Genomic DNA, 26626 nt, shown 5'->3' on the forward strand with positions numbered 1-26626 from the left:
TTGCAGTCTGAAGTGTTTACAAACACTGTGGTTTAGGAATGCTCGTCATTGTCACACTTCTGGGTTATAAACTAGAGGCAGTTTCGGCCCGGTAACTTTATAATCTCAAACATGAACTCTTCTCTTACAGCAGAGACCAGCTATGAGAGCAATTAAGTATGAAATGATAACAGCTGTATGTGAAAATAAAGACAGGAAAATAGCTGGTGAATAAAGATCAAAATACCTGAGGGTGCTTTTCATATTTTTTTTCTTTTTCACTAGGTAATCTGCAAATTCGGTACAACCTCGGGGGCACCAAAGAGCCATATAACATTGACATTGACCACAGAAACATGGCCAATGGCCAGCCCCACACTGTTAATGTCACACGGAACGGGCGGGACATTGTACTGCAGGTAAGGTGCTTGGTTCCATCGTATCTTGCAGCGGTTTTTGTTGGATTTTTTTTGATGGGTCTCCAGTCCTCTGAAAAGATTGGTGCTATTTAGAAAATAAAAAGTACAGTAGATGGGTTCTGCCTGCAGATCACACTCCTAGGAGTTAATAAAAGCTATTCACTCCCTCTGTGGTATCAACTCATGTTGTTCTGAAATCCTCATTTTAGTGTGATGACAGCTGGGCTAATACAGGTTTCACTGTAGATGCTCGAGGGCATCACAGACATCTGGGCTGATAGATAATGTGGGACTTAGGATAAACCTGTGCCATTCTGGAGCAGCAGCTGGAGGCAGGAGGGATACCCTACAGCATCTTAAATGGTAGTGAAGCCTGATGCAAATAATATCATTCTCTAAGTCCTGAGTCTGCACATGGAGATGTGTTTAAATTTAAATTTACCCTGCAGTCCAGTGAAATTGCAAGAGCTGTTTTGCAAAAATGAGCAGATGCTCAAGTGTTTGTGTGACATAAGCCTGGGACAGAGAGCATTGTTGAAGGCACATAACTCTGGCTTATTTAGGTTTTGGTATGGCGCAGGTAGGAACTTCATCTCTCCATACATCTCAGTTTACAAAACTTTGAGATAGTCTAATGCTATTTATAACACTATAAATAGAGGGGAAACGCTGCAAGAAGCAGTCAGTCAGTTTCCAGGCAGCCTTCTCTCTGAGGTCATCACAGAACTCTATTTTCATTTCCTGGTTGTCACACCTGCAAACATGGAGATTGTGAGCAGGGTATAAGAACAGTTTTGTTGGCAGGAGAATCAGGTGGATGGGAGACATTAATCTGGATTTGTTAGTTCAGAAGAAGCAGACCAAAACCAGCAACAAATGAAATATAAAAAGAAGACGTTTCCTTGGGAACCAAGCCAAAAGGTGAAGGATGGTAGTCATCACAGTATTATGTAACTGAATATTAAAATAAATCCTTGACAATTATTGTTTCAAAGTATCAAAAGGAAATTTTTCAGTGCATTACAATGTCATTTGACTGAGGTGCACAGTACTCAGAATAACACTGAATGCATTGAAGTAGAATCGTCACAAAATTATTCACAATAGCAAACAACCTAAAAAATTCCAAACAACTTAAAAAAATATATAGGTGGTACATCCAAACTCTTTTCAGGCTTTTGGAGGTTCAGAGGGATATATATTGATGTGTGTGTCTGTCTTGCATGCTGTTGCATCTATTTCTCCTACAGCTAGATGGAAATAAAGGAAGACCTATAGTTTGGTGTCCCTCTGGTGTTAAATGCTTTTATTTTGGGGAAGTATGGCATATGGGGAAGTATGGCAGTATGGAGTCCTAGCTGGCTGATTTAGGAAGCTGTAAAACTAAATAAATTACATTCCAAAGGGATCAGATGAGATACCTTGCCCAGTTGGAAATTATGTACACAGTTAAATGTTCCAGCCTTGCGTCAATTCACCTGAACTTGATTCCCAACAATTCTTTCCCAGTGTTTTGAGACCACTGCCTGTCTAGAACTTTGAAGAGTCAGAAACATTTTGGTTAGTGCTGCTCTGCTAGGGTAAAAAAATTTTTAATCTATTCAATGTGCCTAAAACTGATTAATGTAGCCAGAAAGCAAATTCATTTGAGACTTATTACACGAGCAAATCTGTCTGATGTACATGCAAGAATAGGGAAAGAAGGGTCCCATACAAAGCAAATCCAGAAATCCTATTCCTACTGTATCAAATTTTGTTTGACCTCTGTAAGTTTATTTTCTTACTTATCTGCTTACCTTCTGTAAATGAGAGAAATTATATGGATAGAAATGAATCTGCCGATCAGATTGTTCACTTGGAAATTACTCCTGTTCAAAAATGAACTCCTCCCAGTGTTTGAAAATACAGAAGATATAAATACAGTTTTTCTCAGTATTCAGAGGACAAATCATAAAGTATGAGTTTTCTCTTGCAGATCTGAGCTATGAACATTTGAGTAGACTTTTATTTCCTGCTAAATCCTTCACCAACCTGATGAGCAGCTGGTTTGCTTGCTTTTAAAGACAGCTTGCTCGCCAGGTGCTGTTGCTCACACTTCCACATCTCTACAGGGCATAAAAGTGTCACAGGAAGGATTTATTTCTCATCAAAGCTTCAATTCAAGAGCACTCAGTATTTTTGAGATCTTAGCAGCAAGTTCATACTTAGAGTACCTGTCTTTCTAACTTACTGTAATAACCCTGTAGTGCCAGAGTGATTTAAAAAATCTGAAGCCAGACAATAAATTGGTACCATATGAGCTGTGTGAATCAGAGTTTTATCATGATTCTTACATATAAATACGAAAAAAGACTCTTTAGTGAACTCTATAAGACTTCACCTTATACTGGCAGACGGAAGGCCACTGATTACTTACATAAAATCAGAGTTTGAGGTGGGGTTTGAAATCAACATATCCACAATACTATTATGTCCACAAGGTAACAAAATAAATTCAAGAACAAATATTTATTGTGAATTGCTTTTGTTATAATTATATTCCTAACATACCATGGCAGTCAAGACTGAAGGTAGTAGCAAAGGCTCTGTCAAGTAGTTTTTATATTTCAGTTTTATACATTCACTGACTGGAGACAAATCAATAGTTCTACATTAAATAACAGGCTCTCAATTGTGTTGCCAGTGGTTTCTCAAGGATAACATTAAGGATATACAGTCAATTTACATGCCAGAAAAAGCAAATTATATAAATTCAGGGACAAAGATATGCTTATTTTCTCATTTCCATGAGGGGGACAAAATTAACATTTGATAGTAATAATTCCTCTCCCTCCCCTCTAGTAAAATATCAGATACTAGTAACCATGGCACACCTCCAAGGCTCCTTTAGTTCACCTATGGCAAGAAAAAGCCCAGACTTACAGATGGGGAATGCATTATTCCAATAGATGACATTTCAAGAGCTGAGCTTTAGGTTATGGAGGGCAAGTTTTACTTTGTTTGATTTCATTAGATTTCATGCTTCAGCAGGGTATTTTACATATCATAAAAACCAGATCACTCTTTACCAAGTGTTCATGGGTGATTAACACTATTCACATATCAGTAAAATCTTCTTTGAAGAAAGCCAAGGACAAAAGCTCCCTAGCAGAGGTTCTGATCCAAAGTCCATTGAAGTAAATGAAAGGCCTTCCGTTGCTTCCAGCAGGCTTTAAATTGTACCTTAAAGAACTGTAGTAGTTGCATCCTGAGTGCAAGATTCATGCCTTCTGCCTCTTTGCATGTCCCTAGAGTAAAATCAGGATGGAATCTGGATCAGAGACTTTTATGTTCCATTGCACAAAGGTAGATCAGCCTGCTACAAAGAAAAAATATAAGGGAGGGGGGGGGAAAAAGAAAGAGAAAAAAAGTACTATATGCTTTGATTGTTAGTGGAATAAATCTGATAGTCAGCAGGACTCAGACTGGGCCTGTCAGCTTCCTCACATGTTCATTCTCAACAGGTGTCCACATCTCCATCCCTGCTTTAAAGCCATTTCTGGTAATGGGTTATGAGTCACAGTTTATTACACCTTCTTTGTTCCTGAAAAGGATTAAACCAGAGCAACTTCTTCAGGACTGAAGAAAATCTGTCCCAAACTCTCACTATACTTTCAGAACAATTACCAGCAGCCACTGCTCCTCTTCTCAGAAGGCCACACAAAAGCGTGGAGACAGTTCTCTCTTTCAGCCCCGGACAGTATGTCAAACTGTGGTGAAGGGGCTGCACACAACAATGCCATATAATCTCAATGTTAATTATTGAGTCTGCTCAAAATCAGCTAAATTATGAGGCTTTATGGATAAATCTTGACCTGAACTCAGCTGAGGCTGAGAATACAGAAAATGTATTTGTATGAGTCATTATCCAGCTTCTCCAGAGGCAAGCAAGAGTATACACCCATCTTTATGAAAAATGCTCAATGGGATATTTGACCCTCACCCAAACGAAATCAAGAAAAACCAGAATTTTTGCAAGACCATTTCCATTAAGAGCTCTGCACTACTTGAAAAGAGATAACAATTGCAAACTCCTAGATAGTTTAAAAATGTAAATCATACAAAGTTAATTCAAAACTAATCTGAATTACAAAATAAAATGGTAAACATAATAGCAATAAAATAAAAGAGGTGGAGCAAAGCAGTCTTCATATAACCCCCATCTTAAATGCAATTAATATATCAAAGGTTTTATAACTGTAAATTAAATTTTATTGTCATTAAAGCATGTGGGAACTTTCTCATGGACTTCAGTGAGGCTATAATTTCATCTCCCATCATTATTGTTGTTGTGGAATCACAACTATCATATTTCCTACATTTTGAAGCCTCAACAGAAAATTATCACTGTTTGAGGTCTTGCTTAAGAGAAGCCACAAAAAAAAATCACCAAATTATTTTCTGCAGCTAACCCAAAAATAATGATAGCAGTAAAACAAATTTTGTAGAAAGACATTTTTTCTAGCTTTAAAGACTTCAAATGATAGAAAATGTACCATATCCTTTGGCTATGTACCATTCTTGTAAAGAATTTGCACCTAATTTACAGTTTGAATTCAACATTTAACTTTGGGATCTTTGAGTCTATGCTTGATAGATGAAAGAAATGTTTAATGTCAGGCATCACTCCCCTTCACACTTTCTTAGAGATGCTGATTAAAACATCTTTTCATCTTGTCTGCAAGATGCTAAATAAACTGATCTATTTTAGTATACCCTCATCCATCTATAGTTTTTGAGACTTAAAACAATTTTTTAAGTCTTCTCTGAAAACTCTCCCTTTTCAGTCACATTTTGAAAACATTTACCCTAGGATTAGAAATGGTAATGGTTGTTATGCCATTAAATTGATGTAGAAATACCATCTTTATTATTTCCTCCATTTTCTGTGAATTATGCTGCCTTAGCATCCTTTGGGTAGTGCTGTAAATTGTTGAGACACCAGATTAATCTGAAGGCTGGTTTAGCTAACATTTAACTGGTAGAGAATGGGGAAGGAGTGCTCGTGATTTGAAAGGAACCAGTCAGTATTTACCAGACAGTATTTACAAATTCCATAACCACTGATATGAATAAAACGTGTTTTAAGTATCCAGGACTTTAATCACAGGTAAAACACGTAAACCATAGTCAACATCAATGCAACAGCTAACCTTCTGCTTTGTTTCCTAATACCTAGTAATTCTATTGTATTAAAAAATAATTAATGAATTTCCAAACATGTTGTTTTTAAAGGGGAAAAAAATCATTTGTTCTATCAATAGTAAATGCCTTCCTGCTGAAATGAATTATTTAAAATCCCTGGGGATACATCCTTTTCACTATGTATTGCCCTTCTGTAGTGGCAATGTATTACTTAAAATGCTAGTGCCACAGAAAGGCAAACTCAGACCATTTTCTAGAGCAGAGCCATACATTAGATCTACATGTTTAATGCATTAGCACTTAGTTTACCCATAACTGCTAAGCTCTTTTTTCAATCAGAAGTCACAAGGAAGTGATTTTACTAAGGTGTGGAAATATAGGGTTTTTTTCCCCGCAAATAGGTGACAAAGCAACATAAGAAGCTATCAATAGATATCAATAATCTTCCGAAAATAAAACAAAGCTTTTATTGACATAGTATATCATGTCTATAATCCTAAGCAACATCTGGTTTCCAAAATATAAACAATTACAGACCCTGATCTTTTCATAATTCAAGTTCCCTCCAACTGTAAGGATGTTACAGATGTTGCAAATGACCAGGTGTTTAATACTGAAAAGTGTCAGTAAACAACAGCAAGAAACAGCAGAACAGAATTTAAATTGTGTGTACCAGAATCAGAAATGAGCAAATAATTCACTGATTATTAATCTTTTACTGGTTCTTTTGTGCTCACAGAATGACCATGAGCTCCGAGCAGTTTTGTTGATTTAAATCTTCGCTGAAATTACTCAACATCTTCATTTTACAGTGAGACACACAGTATTTCAGTTAAAGAGAGCAGTTATAGGTAGGACAGGAACCTCGTAAATAAACAGCTTCTACTCCCCTTTTGTGTGTGATAGAGTTGGTTAGTGGTAGAACGTCCCATTGATAAAAGACAGACTAAAAGTTTTCAAAAACCAGAACTCCTTCCACTCATCAACTAACAAGTGGACAACAGGACATGTCATCCTATCTCTCTCTTATTGGAAAAACATGGGGAAACAGTGGGAAAAAACATCATCCATGCATCCCCTTCTGGGGGTAGCATTTCTCCCTGTAGTTTCCCTGTAGCTACTGCAGAAAGGCAGAGGCAGATGACAAAGAATATATCTTTTAAAAAGTTTTACCCCCTCTGCATCAGCTGAGATAGTTTCAAACTTAGAGGGGTTTTGGAAGAATATTCCTGTTTACTTTCTGCTTTGTAAAACCCCTGCATGGGAGAGGAGCTCCTTTACACATCCATCCTTCTCATTTCCTTTTAGCAGAGCTGCTGTTGCTGGATTCAGAGTCATGTTTCAGCTGCCTTGTCCCAAACTTTTCCCATGTCTAGGCCACGTATCGTGATAAGACCTGGAAGTGAACTGTTTTCCTCACCCTACACCCCCATTTTCCTGGGAAATAAAGCTAAGGCCATTCAGGTCAGAAGGGAGAATGGTGAGTCTGGTATTTCCTGAGTCTGCATATCAGAGCAGATCAAAGGTCTGCAGGATGTATCAGCAGGCTTATACACCTCACAAATGTGTTTCTTACAGTGGCTAGGCTGAAACTACTTCCTTCTTCTATAAAGTATTTTCAGTGATGACTCTGTGTGTGTGTGTGTGTGTTCCTTGGCCTGTGTGATTGCTGTTTTTATATAATTTTATTGGAATTAAAGAAATGAGGAAAGAACAAAAAAATCATTAAGTAATCTAAGAGTCCAAGACAAAGCTAAAAAAGTCAAAACCTACCATGAAATAGGCGATTTCTATTGTATGGAAGCACACATTGGACAAATTAATGTCCTGTGAAAGTCATCTTTAGGTATCTGAGGTAGATCTCTTTAATTTTAATGACTTGGCATTATATGACTTGCTATTGCTTCTGTTAACATTTATTGTAATTCATCTACTAAAGAGAGCAATAAAAAGTCAACAGATATGTGAAAGAAGCACCAGAGAATCACTTTAGTTGAAGGAGCCAAACTAAATAGTGTGCCTTTCCTTACCAGTGTTCCTGTTACATTTTGAGTTATGTTTCTATTTTCCATTTAAATTTTATCCAAAATTTTGTGATTTTTTTAGGGGGAGGAAAATTATCCCTGGCATTATATAGCAGAGCAACAGCAGCTTTCAGGTATATATGCAAGCTTTCTGCACATAAAGGATTCAAGTTTTGAACCAGAAAAAAAAAAACTATATTTTTAAATTTTTTTCTGCAATGTATCTATGTTTTTTCCATATCTGTATCATGTTAATCACATTTTTATATAAATCCCTGCAAAAAAAAAAAAGAGACTTTATCATAAAATACTGTAATTTACATTAAAAAAAAAAAAAACTGCTGAAGGTTAAATCAGTGGATTACACCAGCAAAACAGATTTTTAGGAGTGGTTCCTAAAAGAGCGTTTACTATACCTCTATAGAAATTTCATCTGCAGAGCTCAAAGCACATTGCCAGCCTTTAGTTTGCCTTACATCACACCAGTGAAGTGTGTGCCTCCTCCTGTGTTCCAGATGAGCAGTGAGGCTGCAGGTCTGTGACAGTCTAAGGCAGTAAAAAATGCAGAGTTTATGGTCCTGCCTGTTTCTCTGGATCCACTCCTCATTTACAGTCCATGGCTGGTCCCTGCTCTGGCTCAGATCTGATCTGCACTAACCTGGGTCAAGGACCTGGCCCGTCACAATCAGATCAGCAGAGCACTAGTGCCACACTGAGGAAGGAGCTGAATTGCAGAAAGAAATGGCCATGAGCAGCCTAAGCAATTGCACAGTTACCGCTCCAAGCTGCTCCTTTCCTCTTGTACTAGAGGAAAAAAAAATAAAATTAAATATCATTGTATTAAAAAAAATGTTTGTGAATTTTTTCCTAACCTTTTAGCAGGTGAATCACCATCTATTATTGTATTTGTGGGGTCCCTCGTGGCAGGAAGGAATGATGAATCGGACTCCTTGTTCTCAGAAGGCCAGTTTATTACATTATGATATATACTATATTAAAGTATACTATACTAAACTATACTAAAGGATACAGAAAGGATACTTACAGAAGGCTAAAAAGATAATAATGAAACTCATGACTCTGTCCAGACTCCAGCACAGCTTGGCCCCAATTGGCCAATAAGTCAAAGGAATTCACATGAAACCAATGAAACAATCACCTGTTGGATAAACAATATCCAAACACATTCCAAAGCAGCAAAACACAGGAGAAGCAATGACATAATTATTGTTTCCTTTTTCTCCTTTTCCCAGGAGAAAAGTCCTGGGTGAAGGGATTTTTCAGAAAATATGAATGACAATCTATATCACACCAATAAAAAGAATGTAATAATACCTCCCATTTGATTTTCATAATCAACTTCTTTCTTTCTCATACACTGCTATCATACTTGTGAGGAGCTCCATCTAAACCCCTGCATACCACCTTGTTATTTTCTTAGAGTCATATGCCTAGTATGTTCTAGCATTGTAGGCATTTTTGAGTAGGAACCCCTTTTATTATGTATTATTATAGAACTTAGCACAAAAAGCCCTTGTTCAGGACTAGAGAAGTTGGTAACACAAGTGATAAATCATCATAATCACGCAGAAGAGAAATATTACACTGATCATGATGGTAACACCCCCTTCTTTATCCTCCTATTGCTGAAGTCAACATCAGAGCTGCATTGACATCAGATGGTGTGAGATTAAGCCTTACAGCATTATTATTCGATCTGATTTTGACAATTTTTTAATAAAATTTGTCCAGCATAAAGAAAAATCTTAACTTTACAGCAGTACACCTGCTGGGTTGACAATGATTCAGATATAAGTGTATCCACAGGGTGAATATAAGGTATGTGTTTGTGTTTATACCCTTTTTTTCCCCCAAGACTACTAAGGTGATGCAGATATTACGCTTGCCCTTAGATTGATATCTCTGTTAATCTCTCCCATCAAGATTAGTTTTATTATCTAAGTGAACAGTAATTTTAAAGAAATAGCATTTTATTGAACTTCTGCTTAAATCCAGACAACTTCAGAAAAAGGCAGTCTGCCTTGGCATGACGTGACTTGAGAGCTGAAACTGCAAATTCCTCAGAAACGGCCACCTACTTTCATCTCTGTTATACTCAAAGCCACACTGGATGTTTATATGAAGCTCAAATGAAATTACTGAGTTTTTCAAGAAAAGTAGCTGTAATGGAAAATCTTAAATATAATTTTTAAATTGTAATTTTATACAAAATCATGACATCAACATCTGTGTATACAGAGGTTCTATTTCATTTTCATTAAATAAGGATATTCAAATAGCATTTGACACTAGTAATTCATTTTTATAATGTGTTTTCTATTAGATTGGTTAGATTAGTATTTCATGCAAAGACTGCAGGATGCTCCGTTCCAGCTGCTTACACTGGAGCCCCCACTGGATGGCAGTCACATGCAGCTTTGGAAAGAATTCAAGCAATAAAAACAAGTGGACAGAAATCTTCACATTCTTTCAGCCCCTGTTCTCTAGACCCACTGTCTTGTGGTGCATCATTTCATTCCAGGTGCCAGGATTAGAGAAAGGCATTGCTCAAAGCTGTGGAAACCAATGCGGGTGTCCCCTGACAAGAGATGCCAAGGCTGGCAGCAGAGCAAGAGCTGGCTCTACCACTGATCAGAAATGTTTGCCTCAGAAAATTGGTATCGATAGGTTTTAAATAGAAATTTATTTTAACTAGAAATCAGAACAACACAAAACTTCAGACAGTCATTAAAACAATCCACAGCTGAACCCATTGAGATATCTTTCCTTGACTTCCACGAGATGCGAAAAATGTATGTGAGTGGCTAGATTCAGGTTTTTATTCAGTACAAGAGATCTATTTAAATGAGTAAACCTCAGCAGCAAAGTGTGTGTTCCTGTTAGAGCCTGCAGTGTAACACATCATTACTCTAATTGTTGCAATCCCTTTTGCCTCTGAACCGGGATGAATCCCTTGGGACTTCCGCTCTGCCATCCTGAAGTCTCAAGGAAAGGTGAGGTCACTGAAAGGACTTTGGTTTTTTTTTTTAATCTGGCCAAGGGTGCTGCTCACTAACCTGTTCCAAGATGGGGAAAGAGAGGGCCTTTCCAAATCCTGAACACTACCTGAACACAAAGGGAGTCTTATCACAGCACAGCTGGCAGGATTTGTTATTCTGTAATTGTCCATGTAAATGTTCACAGTGGTTCATCATTAAAACTGACTTTTCATTTTAATGCGTATCCTGCAGACTCAACCCATGTACGCAGGTAGAGGCTGCCTCCACATTTGGCAGGGGTGACTTTTTTATTACTTGTTACTACTAATTTGTTACTCTGACATTGGACACGTCCCTACTGCTTTAGGACATCCAGCATACATCAATAAGTTGATTATAGACACAGATTGATATTTAATTAATTTATTAATATTTTATCTGATTAATGATGATCTGATCAGCACCACTACCTAGAGTCCAGATTACAACAAAAAGAAATATTTTAAAATTGCTCCAGACTGATTCTGAAAAAGAAAGAACCCAAATGTTGATGATACTGACAGATACCGATGTAAGTAGTAGCATGTCCAATTATTTTATCAGAGTTACTTCAGCATATTTTAAGTCATTTAAATAAAGGGAAAACCTAGAAAATTGATCCTGTATAGGTACTGGGAAAAAAATTCCACTGCAGGCAAAGATTCACGAGGTTAACCTCTTGACATATGAGAGGATGGAGAATCAGTTTTTTGTGGATTAGTTTTCACCAATACACTTGATACACCTCTCTAAAGTTTACAGTTTTCATTTAATCACCTTAAGGGTAAATACCATGACAGATCTAAGCCATTTCTATTTTTGTCCTGAAATAACAAGAGAATTTTTTGATATGCCTGCAGTTCTCATTGAAAATATGTCTTGCACTTGCAATGTTGAGTGCTGAGACATTTCCCTTCCATCAGGAAAACCAATAGCAAGCACTCAAGTGGAGTCTCTATTTAGTAGGCCCTGAAGTGGTTGAGTTTGGGATCTGTTTACTATTTTAACCCTTTGTATTCACTTGACTACTCTTTCCAAAATAACTCTTTTCAATTTGAATTTATAAAACTCTAATTTCAGGTAAAAGATGCATTTCTGCTCTTTATTAAAAATCTAAGAAAAACTGTTCACAGTACTCTGAACAAACTGAAGCTCCTTCTTTTCTGAGTAAGAATATGGAACTATGTTTTCCCATGTATTTATCTCAAAATAATTGGTGTGAATACTAGTTATGACAAATTAAAAATAATTTCTGAACATTAAGACTTACTAAACCTCTCTTGCATTCTGCAGAGACTGTTTTTCCTGTCTAGTATGTATATACACTTTTTTTCTTGGGGTTTTATGGGGAATTATAAGACAGGACTCCTGCAATTGTTATGGTTTTTTGAGTTGGCCTCTGCAGACTCATGACTCCAGCAGGCTTTACAACTGTCTGAGCTTACAGTGTTCCAGGATATCAGGGGATTCAGTTCTTCATTTCTGTGCTACCTGCAATTCATTTACTTTTAACCACTGAACAGAGCATTTTCAGTATCATTAAAACAAAGTAATCCACAATAATTACATTTTGAAATTAGAAATATGGCAGAAAGATATGTGAAAATATTGCATGCCCCATAGAGTTGCCATTTCCTGAGAATTACTTTTCCAGTCTACTGTACCCTGCAAAGTCTTAAATCACATATATGAGTTTCTATCCTGTTTTGTGCCAAGGTAAGGCCAGAATAAAATAAACTATTACTGCTCTGCCCTCTTTAAGCCTGTGTAATAAACATGTAAATCTGAGAAAATAAATAACAACAGTAAAGATAAAAATTCATCCCAATTACCTTTATGAAATGTGAAATCAAAACTCCACTGAGCTATATTAAACTATGTTAATAGCACTATTACTAAGCATAAGGCAATTCATTTTATTACTCTCTTTCTTCACATTTGTCTGTTAAAGAGCTAAAAACCAGGGGGAAATATGCTAGTGTAACATGATTGCTGTGCCATATCAGGGACAATATGCATTTCCTATAGATTAAACTATTTAGCTAAGTTGATTACTCTTGAATTTATTTAGGTTTCAATAGGCGTCGTCACAATCAGATTGAACAACATTCTCAACAAGAAAGTAATAAACATGAGGTGCAAAAAAAAGAATGCTTTATTAATTTATGACTTTTCTGAGAGAAAATAAAAATGCCCAACACCTGAATTAGTCTCAAATCCCCAGCTATGTAAATCTAGTTTTAACAGTAACATAGGTCCCAAATGGAAATCTATTTCTATGGAAAGAAAAAGTTGTTTTATTACTGATGATGTTGTTATATTTAGCAAGTGAAGAGCACATAAATAAAAATTGGTGTGATTCTACACACACCATATACACCACATACACATCTATATTTTGTTCTGATTGAACAAAAATACACACACCATATACACATCTATATTTTGTTCTGATTGAACAAAAATATATTCAGTATAAGTATTCTCCAGGCCTTGACAACTGTGGAGATGGCAGATATGGAAGGAAATGTATTTACTATTGTTTTCCCTTTATGAAAATGAAAGTAGTGTATTAGACAGATATAAGAGATGGCATAAACTCCATGAAGTAGACCTGATTGATCAGAACTGTAATAAGCAGATCAGTTCAAAATGCTCATCATTTCTTTTCTCTTTCTCCAGCTTGATCACTATCCTCCAACAAGTTACAGCCTGCCAGCCACATCTGACATTCAGTTCAATTCCCCAAAGGCACTATTCCTAGGAAAAGTCATAGGTAAGATTTCATTTTGTACCTGGGACAATGATGTATGTGTAACAGGACTCTTGCTGGACACATGGTACAAGTGGTGGTACTGTGTTGATGACTCTCCATGTGTTGAGACACGAGGCTTAACTCCATTTCAGAAGGCTGATTTATTATGTTAAATATTATATTGAAATACTACATTAAAGCTATACTAAAAGAACAGAGAGATCAGAAGGCTACAACAAGAACAGAACAGAACAGAATAACAAAATCCTGTGACTGCTCACAGCCTTGGCACAGGTGGCTGTGATTGGTCATCAATGGAAAACAATCCACATGCACCAATCACAGAGGCACCTGTTGCATTCCACAGCAGCAGATAGTAATTGTTTACGTTTCTCTCCTGAGGCTCCTCAGCTTCTCAGGAGAGGAAAAACCCCAGCAAAGGATTTTCCATAATATCATGGCTACAGTACTGGAATTATGCCTAAAGGAGGGGTTATGTTCACTCTGTCACAGAGGCTGATAAGCACACAAATAATTTTCTGCCACCCATATGGAAAAAAAAATGTATGAGCAAAGAGACCCTTGTAACATTGTCTTTGTGAGGTTTCATTACCCAGTCGGTGTCAGATGAAGGCAATCCAAGAAAACCACTGAGACCACTGCTACTACCAGGAGATACTGAAGTTATTTTGAATATTATCATTCACTGTGAAGTTATTGTGTGCCTTGTAAAATGCAGACTTTATCCATGCAGACTGCCTTCTTATCCCAGGGTGTCCTCTGGCAAACCACCATTCTCTCCCACTAACACCCACCAGCCAGGTCCTTTGGAGCCTGTAACACCTGCAGCAACACCCATCTGGACATTTTTTATCCCTTTTATGGATTTCATCGTTATTTCCAGTGCAGCAGCTTTCTGTCTAGCTCACCAGATGAGCTCAAGGGGAGATAGAGATGCCTTGGCCTCACTTTCAGACCATCCTTCATTCCATTGCTTAATTTTTCTGCTACTGGCTTCTTACATGAATTTCCAGGGTTGCCCACTTCAGGAAGAAATTCTTCCCAACATTTACAGTTTGTAAGGAGGGCTTCTTCCCCTTTTCAGAGATAAAGGGGAATTAACATTATTTCCTCTAAGCGCTTTATACAGACATATGGTTGCTTGAACTCAGTGAAGAGCTTAATCCAGAAATTTGCAAACTTTTCTTGCTTGTGTGGTTAGGGCATTAATCTGTGAACCCTTTGCACTGTTTTTAGAAGTGGTAAAAAATTGACCACATAGCTAATGGAATTTTTTGTAGATACATTTTTTCATTTGTTTTGTTTTTTAAATTTAACATGGAGAACTTCCATAACATAGGAAATTAAAAACCTTTAAAATTATTTGCTATCAGGAGAGTCATGAACTATTTTCTAGTACTTTCCAAGTCAGTTCTGTTGACAGTACAAAAGATGATGCAGTCTGATTTTGGACAGTCTCTGGAATCTGGGTACCTTGCTCCATTTAATTTGGGCAGCTGGACTGGAGCTGACTCAATTTTTTAATAGCATGGGATTATATTAACCCTTTGGGAATATGATTTAATTTTTTTTCTTCTTCTTCTCTACTTATTACTGTCTTTGCAGATAAGGCATTTTATTAAGCAGAAAAATGTATCACTACTAAAGAAACAAACAAGAAAACAAAAACTAAAACGCTTTTTACCCTTTCTACCAAAGAAAATTTGAACTTCACTGCAAAGAGATGGATTTCCTGGTGTAAAATGGTGGTGCAAGTGACCATGTCTGTTGATGAGCTTTACTGTGCAGCTCTCAGAGTCGTGTTGAATGAGGGGAGAGCTCAGTTAAAAGTACAGCAGTTTGAAGGGCAAAGTATACACAGAATTCAGTATCTTCAAAGGCTCTAGCTGTCACCTCATACTGACTAGGCATATTTTAGTGGTCTAGAGGGATTAGAACCAACAGAAGATCTGGATACATAGATCAAGTTGCAATTTGTGCCCATATGCAATTACATTCTCCAAATGGGCAATATGGGAGTAGCCTCCCGTTTACTGCTGCTCTGGCATCTCTTGCATTCCATTTCTGTTGTTCCCATACGATGCAATTCTTATTTGTCAGCAAAAATGAATGCAAAGCCCTACTTTTAAAGACAGATGGGTTTTTGAAGAGCACTCTGGAACAATCTTACTTGGAAACTGGTCTTCTGTCTGTCTTATTTCCATTTTTATTAGTGTTATTTGCATAGGAGCAGCCGCTTCTGCACCAGCTGTTCTTGCTGTGATAGAGAGTTCATCTGCTCCCCGTCAGAAATGATCCCTTGTACAACACCTACCACAATGCAACACCTCTCTCTGCTCTAGATGTTACAACATTATGTTGTAACAATTGTTACAGATGTTACAATTAATAAAATGTTTCTTTGTACCTGCTCAGAATATTTTCTGTAAGGCAGGAGGGTCACATCAGAACAACAGCAAAACGCTTGAGTTGCAATCAGGGAGAACTCTTCTTCTTCAAGTGAGATGCTTTCTGTTTCCTTGAAATACTGTTTTAAAAAATGCATTTGTTCACTGGCTTGAAAAATACTGATATAAAATAATTGAAGTCTTTTGGAAAAACTGGAGGTAAAGATGCTTAGTATATAATTCTTACCTAAGTAAAATGGATTACGATTTGAGGTGTGAAATAAAGCTGGAAGACACAGCAAATGAAAAATCCTATTGTACATGAGTGTGTAGTAACAAAAACTATAACACTAGAGAAATGCAGGATGCTGTTAATGTTTGAAGGAAGTTCTTTAATCTGTTATTTAGATGTATTTAGGCTTTGGTGGCTGACAGACAAGGCGAGAGGAAAAACCAGGATATCTGGATGATAAGCTATGAAGAGGAAAAAGTGAAAATTAGACAATGTGACAGGCATCTACATTTTCATGTAGGCTGCAACTTGCAGCTCATTACTGCAGTAGAATGGAGCAGAGGTTTGATTTTTCCATTAAGTGTAGAGGGTTTGGATGCAATACTCAGCTTTGTCTTCACATCCTTTTTTGGGAAACTACACCTGTACTCTCTTAGTCTGTACTTTATTATTAAAATTGAAACATTTCTTTGGCAGTTAATATGTATTTATAAGTAATTAGCTAGACATAATTACACATGATTTTGTGAAAGTGAAACACTTCTGGTGAACAGAAATAATTTGAGAGTTTTTCTAACAGGATATATGATTGAGCACAGACACACCAAGATCTGACAAGAGTTGCTCTTGAGAAAGTGGCAGAGAAGTAAAGGAAATGTGCTTCTTGTCATGATTTCCACCAACCACTCCAAATTAAATTGGGTCTTTTCAGAAATACTTAAATATCAACTTGGAAACAATTGACATAATACAAATAATCATCACACAGATAATCATTTCCAGAACTGACAGCTGTCCCTGCAGCTCACCTCTGTGGGCTCCATTTTTGTCTCTGCCTCAAGCTAGTGCTCTTCAGGGACTTCTAGTAACAGTAGCCAAGAGAGAAATATGTTTCAGGTCTGCCTTTCTTCTTACAAAAGCAGCTGCTATCACTCTACAACTAAAGAGAGGTCCTAGAAATCAACCCCAAAGGCTTGGATTCTTTACACAAAAAGTAGTTGCCTTGAGAAGAAGTGGTAAAAGGTCAATTTCTAGATGTGGTGGGGTTTTCCTAACGTTAATGCAAAGACTTTTTTATTGTCACCTGATTGGAGTTACTGGTTTTTTTACTGGTGTTTGTGGTGAAAATTAAAATTGGTGAAGAGACTCTTCTCTGACATTTCACATTTCATTGTGACATTCAGCACCTTGGACTGGTGGGAGGTAAGACCAGCATACATCTAGCCAAGTAGTTAGTTTCAAATGTGCAAAGGAGAGAACACAGAAATACTTCACAAAAAGGAGGAGATAAATGGTATTTCTTCATGGCTTAGGTACAGTAGAGAAAGAAGAACTGCTTTTCTCTTGCATGGCATCTGTCTGCCAATAGATACTGAATAATACGAGGCTAACATTCAGAATGCTTTGAATTTCCAGCAGTGAACAATGGCATTTATTCCAAGAGGTAAGCATTCTTTCTTCCTAGATAAGATACTTTCTTTTCTATAGAAAAATCTTGGTAGTTTGGCTCTTCAACACATGAAACTGAAAAACATCAATGACCTACAATGTAATTCATCCTACCAAAACCATCACACACTTTTAAAACCAGCTTCTGATCTCCATGTTTCCACACAACTGCAAAGTTTCATCATTTAGAGGGTTTGTTTCATGTCAAAGAATGAACATTTTCTCTCTTTGAGAGCATTTGCCATTGTTAAAAAGGGGAAATTGATAGCCTTGATAAAAAATTTGTGAAGGATATAGGCATAGTCATATTTGGTGCTCAGTTTGGATATGCTTTTAGACATTGACATCATCTGATATGAAGTTATTGTTAATATACGTATAAAATACCAGTTTAGAATTAGATCTCTATATTGTAGGGTTCTTTTTGTCAGCTTTTAAATTTGTATCTTAGAAAATAGTGCAGAGCTGTAAATAGATCATGAATAATCTAAAAGTATTCTTCTGTTACACATCTTTGATATGCATCTACTACTACTTCATGATGATAATGAAGTTAACACCTCATTATATATGTTTGGAGTGTGGCATTCAGAACTGCACAGCTTGAGCTCTGCTGCTCTCGTTCATTTTGCAGGGCCAGGAGACACTCTGAGTGCAGGGGAGCTCAGCCAACTTTCACTGATAATGAGAAAAAAACAGCTAGCATGCAGTAAATTCATCCAGCAACTTACTTCAAAGTAACTGCCTGCTGCTCCTCCATTTCTGAGCACCAGCATTAACATTCAGTACTGCAATCTCACTGAGAATGCCTAGAATGCCTCTTGTCATATTGGGAGCCTTCCTGCTACAGCAGGTAGCAGTTGAATATTAAAGACGTTCTTTCCCCTGCATGAGTTATGTATGAATTGTCATACAAAAATATAACATCTGGAGAATTCTTCTTCTCCTACTCCTCCTGTATAATGCTACCAGCCTGGTGAAAAACCTCTGGGATTAAATATTGCCTCTCTCTCTGATCTCAGATCTGTCTGTCCATACTCTTTCTTTGAAGTGTTTCTGGTAAAGGTGGAAATGTTCCACAGCTCTTCTGGTCGAAAACCTGACCAAAATAAAAGTAATTTTTCTTTTGTTTCAGACCTCTGGTTTTGATCTATCTGTTTTTTCTCTGAGAAATCTTACCTACAAGCCATATTCAGAAAGGAACATTTTCCATCTACAGGTCTCATATCCGAGGGACATGTAAAACACTTTGAATTGCCAGTTTGACCCCAATAACTTCTGAGGCAGAAATTAGGGTAGCCCAAGAGAATTTTATCATTTGAGAACCAAAATGAAGAATAGAAGCCAAGAATATTCATTGGTGCCTCTCAGTATCCATGCAGCATCTTCTTTCTATTTTTCAGAATATTGCAGGATTCATCTGCTGTAGCTCCAGAGGGGCAGAAGGTAGACTCCAGACAAAGTGGATTAAATTAGATGCTTAGATAATTTCTTTGTCATAAGCATAGTCAGCTTTGCTATTCCAAAAATTAGCTGTAGTCATTTCCTCCCACAAAGTTTTCACTCTCACCCTTCAGGTGACTCTTCACCTCTCAGCACCTCTCTCACACTTTGTAGTGGCAGCTGCCTTTTCATTTTCTGTTGCACTATTCTCTGTGAAAAGACTTCACTGATTCCCAGACTTCAAATCTTCCATGGGCATTCAGCAGATCCAGAAGGTCGCCTTTTACTCTCATGGTATTCTAGCACACATACCAGCCTCTAACAGGATGCAGGAGTCTCCTAAATTCCTAAATTCTAAAGTTGTTTCCCTTGTGCTTTAACATGTCTCAGAAAATTGATTCATATAGATCACTCTACAGAATCTTGCTGAGAAAATTATCCCACTGTTTTACAGTTTTCTCCAAAGTATTCATCTGCTGGCTCTGAAAAAAAAAAAAAAAGAAAGAAAGAAAGAAAGAGGAAAAAAAATCAAAGGAGATTGTTAGGAAATTTAATTTGTTTAATGCCATTTTAAACAGAGTATTTGCACAAGCCTTATCTGACATTCAAAACAATGATAACACTATTTAAAAGCAATGGAATATAATGAAAATTTAAACTCCAGTAATTAGACTGACCTTTTCCTAGCCTCTGTATTTTGTTAAGGTGGCATATCTTGGTTATACAACTTTTCCCTACCACAGGAAGACAGGAATTATATTGCCTGTTCTGTGTAATATCTAATATTAATTTATTTCAAATGCAGCTGCTTTCAAGGCTCAAAGAAAGGAACTGAACATGACAGGGGCATCAATAAAACCTGCACTGGCCCCATAAAATTCTAATAGCATAGATAGCAAAATCGAAGAGCTCAGAACACCTTCAAGGCTTATAAATCATTATAATAAAAAAAAAAGTGCTACACAGTCTGAAAAAGCCCAAAGTATTCCTGAAGGTGAAAGTATAACATCTTATAATTTTCCTCCAATTGTATTCAAAGGAAAAAAATCAAAAATTAGAACTCCCCTAAGATTACAGAAAGAACTGACAAAAATAAAGGTCTTTAATAAACCAAGGCACAAGCCTTAAAATTTTATATTACTTTACCTAGCTTACGAAACCTCTGCTCATAGTTTCAGATATAAAACATTCAAAAATAATGTGAATATTCACTCATTATTTGATCAGAAATAGCTACAGAAATAGCATTCTGGCCATATTATTTTGGCTGAGGGCACAGATTATATACATGCCATTTCTTGTAAGTACAGGTACAGAAATTTTGTCTAATTCAAAACTCACTCAGTGTTTGACAATTGAAAAAAAGCTCGGGTTTTATGTGACACTTGTTTCACTTAGGGAAAATCATAACAAAACAACACATAGCCTGACCAAAATATTGCAGGGGTTGTTAGACAGAAAGGGAGGTGACTCATGTCCCATGTTTGGAAGCTCTCTGGGATCAAGTCCCTTCCCCTCAAGAGCTGTACTTGTTTTCACTCCCACCATTGATAATTTGAAAGTGCCTGTGTCCTTCTCTGATCTGCAGTGGCCTCTTATACCAGAAGCACCAGAAGTTTTCCAGAACATGGAGAAAGTTTGCTCAGGTTGCTGGAGAACCTAGGAAGAGCAAGGGTTGTGGGATTTTCTGGAGTATGAATTAGGTAGGAATTTCATGGTGTGTGTTACTGTGCCTTAGGCCTGGACAGCTTTCATTCTCTCAGAGAAGGAGGGGCCTGTCCATGTGGTTTTAAGCTGTCCAGCTTTTTAAGATGAAATTTATCTCTGTTCAAAGGTTCAACACAATCTTCACACCACTAAACTCTGCTTAAGTAGACTGGATATGGAATGTAAAGTAAGTTTACATTGTGCTGATGCTCTTTGCAGAAGAAAAAAACACCTGTTCTGCATGAGCATGTTCAAGACATAGTAAAATAAACATGTTCTTGAAACAATATTAAGTCATGAATAAAAGTGAAGATAAGATAATCTTTCTTTAGGACCTTTATATAGAACTATAAATTCATGGACTAAATTATTCATGGTGAATTATTTGTTTAATTCCCAATATCACAAAAAGAAAGCTAAGTGTATAAATTATGGAAAGACACTTCAACAATTTCGTCTTAAGCCAGACCTTTGGCTGTAGGCTGCATTTCTTTTTAAATAAGTGCTTTCATTGTTTAAATTACAGAGCCAAAACCTGGCTGATGTATTAATTTCAAGTGTTCCTGCTCAGCAAATTTTAAAGCTGTATATATACACGCTCTAAATAAGTCCTTTATGATAGGTACAGTAATACATTCTCCATCTGCATATTTCAAGGAACACTTAAAACACTATTAGTTGTCATGGAGAAGGAACTCATTTGGAAGATTGTGTGATTCCCAATGGCTTCAGCTACATCCATGCTGTAAATAAAGAGACTGTGATTGTATCAGTGATCTTGCTTTAAAACTTGTCAAGCCAATAGAATTGACAACACCCAGAAGGAACTGGTTGTTTGAAATTATTCTGTCAAATCTTTTTTTCTTCTTTTCTTTGGGGGGGGGTGGGGGGGATTGTTTGTTTGTTTGGGGAGTTTTTGTTGGTTTTCTTGGTTTTTGTTTTTTGGCAGATTGGGTTTTTTGGTGGGGGTGGGTCTTAGGGTATCTTATTTTAATGTTTTGCAAAAAATTTTAGAAGTATCAAGAAAATTATGTTTTATAGTACTAAGACAGAATAGAATAGGATAGGATAGAGTAGGAAAATATAGTGTGGTACAGTACTAGGGATAGCATTGGTTTTAAATAGCTTCTTGAATTAGATTCAGAGGTTTTTCACAGCAGTCACTAATGGCTCCTTGTGCTGCAACTCGGTTGTTTATTCTGATACTAAATCTTGCATAATAGTAGCAGTGTTATGCCATCGAACATGACAGTCACTGATTCTTTGATTTATATGCCATAATAAAACTGTATTTTATCTGTGGTACAGTGACTGCTCATAAACTGCTCCTTTAAATCCAACAGGAATAAACTCACATGTTTACAACTTTCTTTTTAGAGAAGCCTGTTTCCTCTCCCATAAATGTACACCACTACCTAGAAATCTCTCCTTTATGACTATATGATCTCACAAATCTACCTCAGTGACTCCCAGCTACTGTACCACCAGGGTTGCACTCCTCTTGCAAAGGAAGCCATTGTGTAAGGTTACAGTCAGTCTCTCACAAAAGGTATATTTTCCTTTTGTTCTGTCTGATAGCAAGGTAATATATACTAGCACTGGTTTTGTTACTTCTTCCTACTTTATGTCCTCTTCAGACTGTGTTCTGAGTTTTACCAGTCCTTCCTTCTTTTTTTGAAGAAAGATTGTCATCTGTCTCATTGTTACATGAAAATGCTTATTGGTCAAAAAATAGTCTTCTGACCTTCTGATCAGTCACAGAATCCAAACTGTGTAAAAGCTGCACCATAATATAGACAGTTATATCAAAAATGTCCAGGGAGAGAAATGAACTTGTCATCGAGTGTCAGAAGAACTGAATTGTTTAAAATACTTCAGCTAAAATGACTCCTCCCAAAAAAACCCTTTTTCCTTTTAGAATAATTTGAAAATAATTTTTTGGGCTGTAGGTGATGTGACACCTCAGAAATACTGACATTGTAAGACATCTTCAAAGCAAAGTACTATTACAATTGCTAATATAATTCATCAAGCTGTCAAATCTTTCTCAGCCAAATTTCAGTTTAGCACCTTGAAAATATGTAATTTCTTCACCCAGTAAAAGCTCACTTGGCATAAAATTAGCATATTTGTCAGTCTCCCTGAAGCAATGGCAGACTCTTGGTTTCCTTCTTCTGCTTTCACATGGGATTCTTTTCAAGACAGTCAATGACATCACTAATGAAGTTGGGAATGGTCAGCTATTTCTTCTACTATTAATTTGACCAGGACTTAAACACTTCCTTTACATTTTTCATAGGTAACATCTTAAGATTTCCACTAATATAAATGTAGACAAAACTATGAATTTAATAAGATAGTTGCCAAATCTGATTTCCTGAAATCATAGGATGAGAGTTAGAGTTTATGAAGGACATGCAAAGGTTAATGAGTTCTCTGTAAGCCATCCTCTATATATGAAAACAGCATATGGAGAAAAACCGACATATGGAGAAAAGAGCATATGGAGAAAAAACAGCAGTGTATCAGTGGCTAAAACTGATCTGACTCTGACTCTAGAAGTACAGAAACTTGGTGACTGAAAAAGCTACAGGAGAAAGAGAGGGATGAGAACTTCAAATACAGCTTCTCAAAGCATTTTACATTCCCTTAGGCAAACCTAAGCATTGTCTAGCTCAGAGCAAAGGAACTGATGTGGTTATATCAGGGGGCACAAGACCCTGCAGAGCTCCTAGGCCAGCATGAGAAGGCAGGATATTTGAGTGGTGGTGTAATATTATATCAGCTGGAGCAAAAGGATTTTTACACTGCCACGCTTTCCGGTACTTCCTTTACCTTGGGAGAGGAGCCGAGGCAGCAGCTCTCCACTAAGTGCCTGCAAGCTTGCAGGAACCCACAGATTTCTCTCCATTAATGCATAGAGCATATCTTAATTGCTTAAGTCTGTTATCTTGACTTTGCAATAGTGTCCTCTCCAGGGATAAAGGAATGCCTGGCTGGCAGCTCAGTTTGCATTGCATCTGGTTCCTGGGTGTTGTTTGTGGTGTGCCACATCCTTTCTGCTGAGGGATGCACTGAAACCAGAGCATTAAATTTATAAAGGACTTCTTTTTTCTGGAATTAGAATAACAGGCTGCACCCTGTCCTCATGCAGGAAAATAAATGAATGGGAAATTTTAGAATTGTGATGCATTTTCACTTTATTCTGAGGGGATCAGAGAGGAAGAGGAGAACAGGGAGGAAGAGTGGGACATGATGAGCTTGACAAACTCTAATTTTGTGTTCAGACCTGAATCTACCCTCTTTCTAGCTTCCCTCATCAGGAATTATCTAGTGAGATGTTCATCACAACATGCAGACACTATCCTCTATTCCCAATGTGATTCCTTTACCAACAGTGCTGCACACCCAGCTCTTTCTGCACTGGTTTTGTGGCTTTCCAATGGTGTGCATGACACTTACACACCAAATTAATTTCTATTACTTCAAATCTGGCCATTTCCAGTCTTTCCTTAAGACTCACCTATGACTGTTTTGGGAATTTTTTAAAGCAATTTACTTTGTACATAATTGTCAAAATAACGTATTCAGTCAAATTAAAAGCTATGTTAAATACAAGAAAAATCATAATACGGGGCAGAGAGTTACACAAGTTCCCCTGCATTTCTCTCCCAGTGCCCAACCTACATGCCTTTGTGCTTCCCCACAACCCCATGTGAGGGCAATAGGCTTAGGACACCTCTTTAACCAAAAATTGTGCTGCATTTCAATAAGGTTTCAATTACTTTATCAGTCTCCAAAATAAAGAATTTGGGGAGCTCTGCTCATACACTCATATGTCATAGGCCTCTTTCCTAGCCCTATCTCCCTTCTGCTCCCACTCTCATCCTCTGACTCCTTTCACTGTTCTGCCTGGTTCCCTCTGGCTGCAGCTCGCACCTGAACTTGCAGCAGGCAGCTTTTATCTCACAATGCTCAGCTCAGGCTGCATCCTGTTGCTGCAGGTGGATTCAGCATGCTGCCTCTGCTGCTCTGGACCCAGCTCCTTCTCTCCTCTGCTCATCCGCATTTCAGGGCCCCTCAAGCTCCCAGCCCCCAGGAGCTCAGGCACCCAAAGCTGTGGTTGTGGTCTGTAAGACATGGCAAAGCTCTGCAGGTCAGCTTTCTCCAGGCTCCCAGCATGACCAAATTTTACCCCCTTCCTTCTTTCTTCCAGAGCTCAAACAGAAATCATCAAACAAGTCTGTGTTTTGAAAAGAAAGTAGAAAATACTATCAACTGCTTAGACAATTTTCTTTCTGTGAGACTTAAGAAGCTGGGGTGCCTTCTGAATTTCAAGTTCTTGTTGCAAATTTGGGTAAATGCCTCTGGGGGGGGAGGGAAAAAAAAAGAAGATCCAAAGAGACTAAGGAGTGGCATGGAAGAAGCTGTGAGAAACACAGACATAGGGAAGAAAATGGTGGTGACAAATCAAGAGTGTTGATAAGCAAGAAAGAAGGCTGATGCCAGATGCAGATCAAAATACGGATGTCCTGTTCTCTGGTGCCAGATTAAAGGAATAGACAGCTTGGGAAATGGCACTTGATCAGCTGTCCTTGGGAGGTACCAGTTTTTCTTGTTTCTTTGGGTTTTTCTTACTGCCTGACCATGACTCAAAGAAATGAGCAAACATATCTTTACCTCACCCATCTGCTTCTTCTTAATTATTGTGGATTGGCATCCACTCACTAACAAAGTCAGATCTCTTGTCAAAATGCACAACGACTGTCCTAGCTGAGCATGTGGCACTTTGGCTTCAGCCTGTGCTGCTTTCACAGATCTCAAAGAGAGGGCATCAAGTTTTGGGCTGGCTCATTTCCATCCTCTTGGACCTCCAGTCACAGTAATTCGGTGTCAGGGACTAAATTAGTGGAACACTGCTCTCCCTGTCCATGTGCAAGAACGAGTTGAACAGGATTGTGTGATCAGTGACCTTGCTGTGACCTTTCCAGTTTGAGATGCTGACAAAAGGCCCCTCTCTGACCTCACTGCTTTGCTATTTAACTGATATACAAACACATCAGCCAGTCTCTTATGGGAAACAGTCCAACTAGCCACAGATTTCCTAAGACAAAAGGACAGGGTTCTCTGCATCTTAAACTCCTGCAATCTCAAGCTTGCCTTCATCTTTATTATCTATATTGCTGCCTGAATCAAACTTTTCCTGTCAGTAACTAACTGGAGACAAGGAGAAATGAAATGAAACGAAATAAATATTAATTTAAATATTTTCCAGTTTTCATCCACAAAAATACCAAGGATTTTTTTTTTAAAGCACATTGGAGATTTCTTGTGCCATTATTCAGCTCCTCTTGCAGAGCTTGGTGCTGAGCATGCTTAAATACAGTCCATGCACAGAGTTTCTGCAGATATGTACCTACCAGCGTGGCAGCTGCTTAAAGACACAAATTATTTTTACAGGTCACCTATCACATTTCTTTTTTCCAGCTCTTCTTCTGACTCCCGTCCACTCAGCCACTCAGCAGACACTCTGTGAGGGCTGCTCATCATTTAGAAATCCTGGACAACTCACCACTGTGCCTGTGCAATTAAACTCGGCTTTGCACAGGCCATGAACTGGAACATGCTGTGGCTACATGCACAGATGCACAGCTAAATGTTATGCCCAGCAAATTCAGCATATCCAGAATATTTCAGCCTCGCTGTACATCTGCTGATGTGTCAGACTAAGTGTTCTCTGTGCATTTCAATGCTGTCAGACGTGCGACTGTCACAAAGCTCACTATTAGATACGAGCTACCAGCAATATTTAAAGTGTTTCTCTTTGCCAGTTCCAGAAGAGGGGAAGTATGGGTGAAAAGAGAAGTGCAGATTTTTAGGGCAGAATGGTAGTTAGTGGTTTGTTCTTTCCTCAGCTTACATCAAACTGCTTCAGTCTATAATAGTATATTGAGAAGAGGAGGAAGTCTATAATATTTTAGAGGATTT

General features: G+C 37.6%; 1 protein-coding gene across 1 annotated transcript in view; it reads left to right on the forward strand.

Annotated features, from left to right (window-relative positions):
• CNTNAP2 (contactin associated protein 2) overlaps positions 1–26626 on the forward strand; it is a 1013892-nt gene that overhangs the window by 941911 nt on the left and 45355 nt on the right. The window contains exons 20-21 of the mRNA XM_041425209.1: positions 265–398; positions 13327–13420. Coding sequence (XP_041281143.1) covers positions 265–398; positions 13327–13420 — 228 coding nt within the window. The remainder of the gene's footprint in view (positions 1–264; positions 399–13326; positions 13421–26626) is intronic.

Source organism: Onychostruthus taczanowskii, unplaced genomic scaffold (assembly GCF_017590055.1).
Source record: "Onychostruthus taczanowskii isolate IOZ18803 unplaced genomic scaffold, ASM1759005v1 scaffold88, whole genome shotgun sequence".
Lineage (NCBI taxonomy): Eukaryota > Metazoa > Chordata > Aves > Passeriformes > Passeridae > Onychostruthus > Onychostruthus taczanowskii.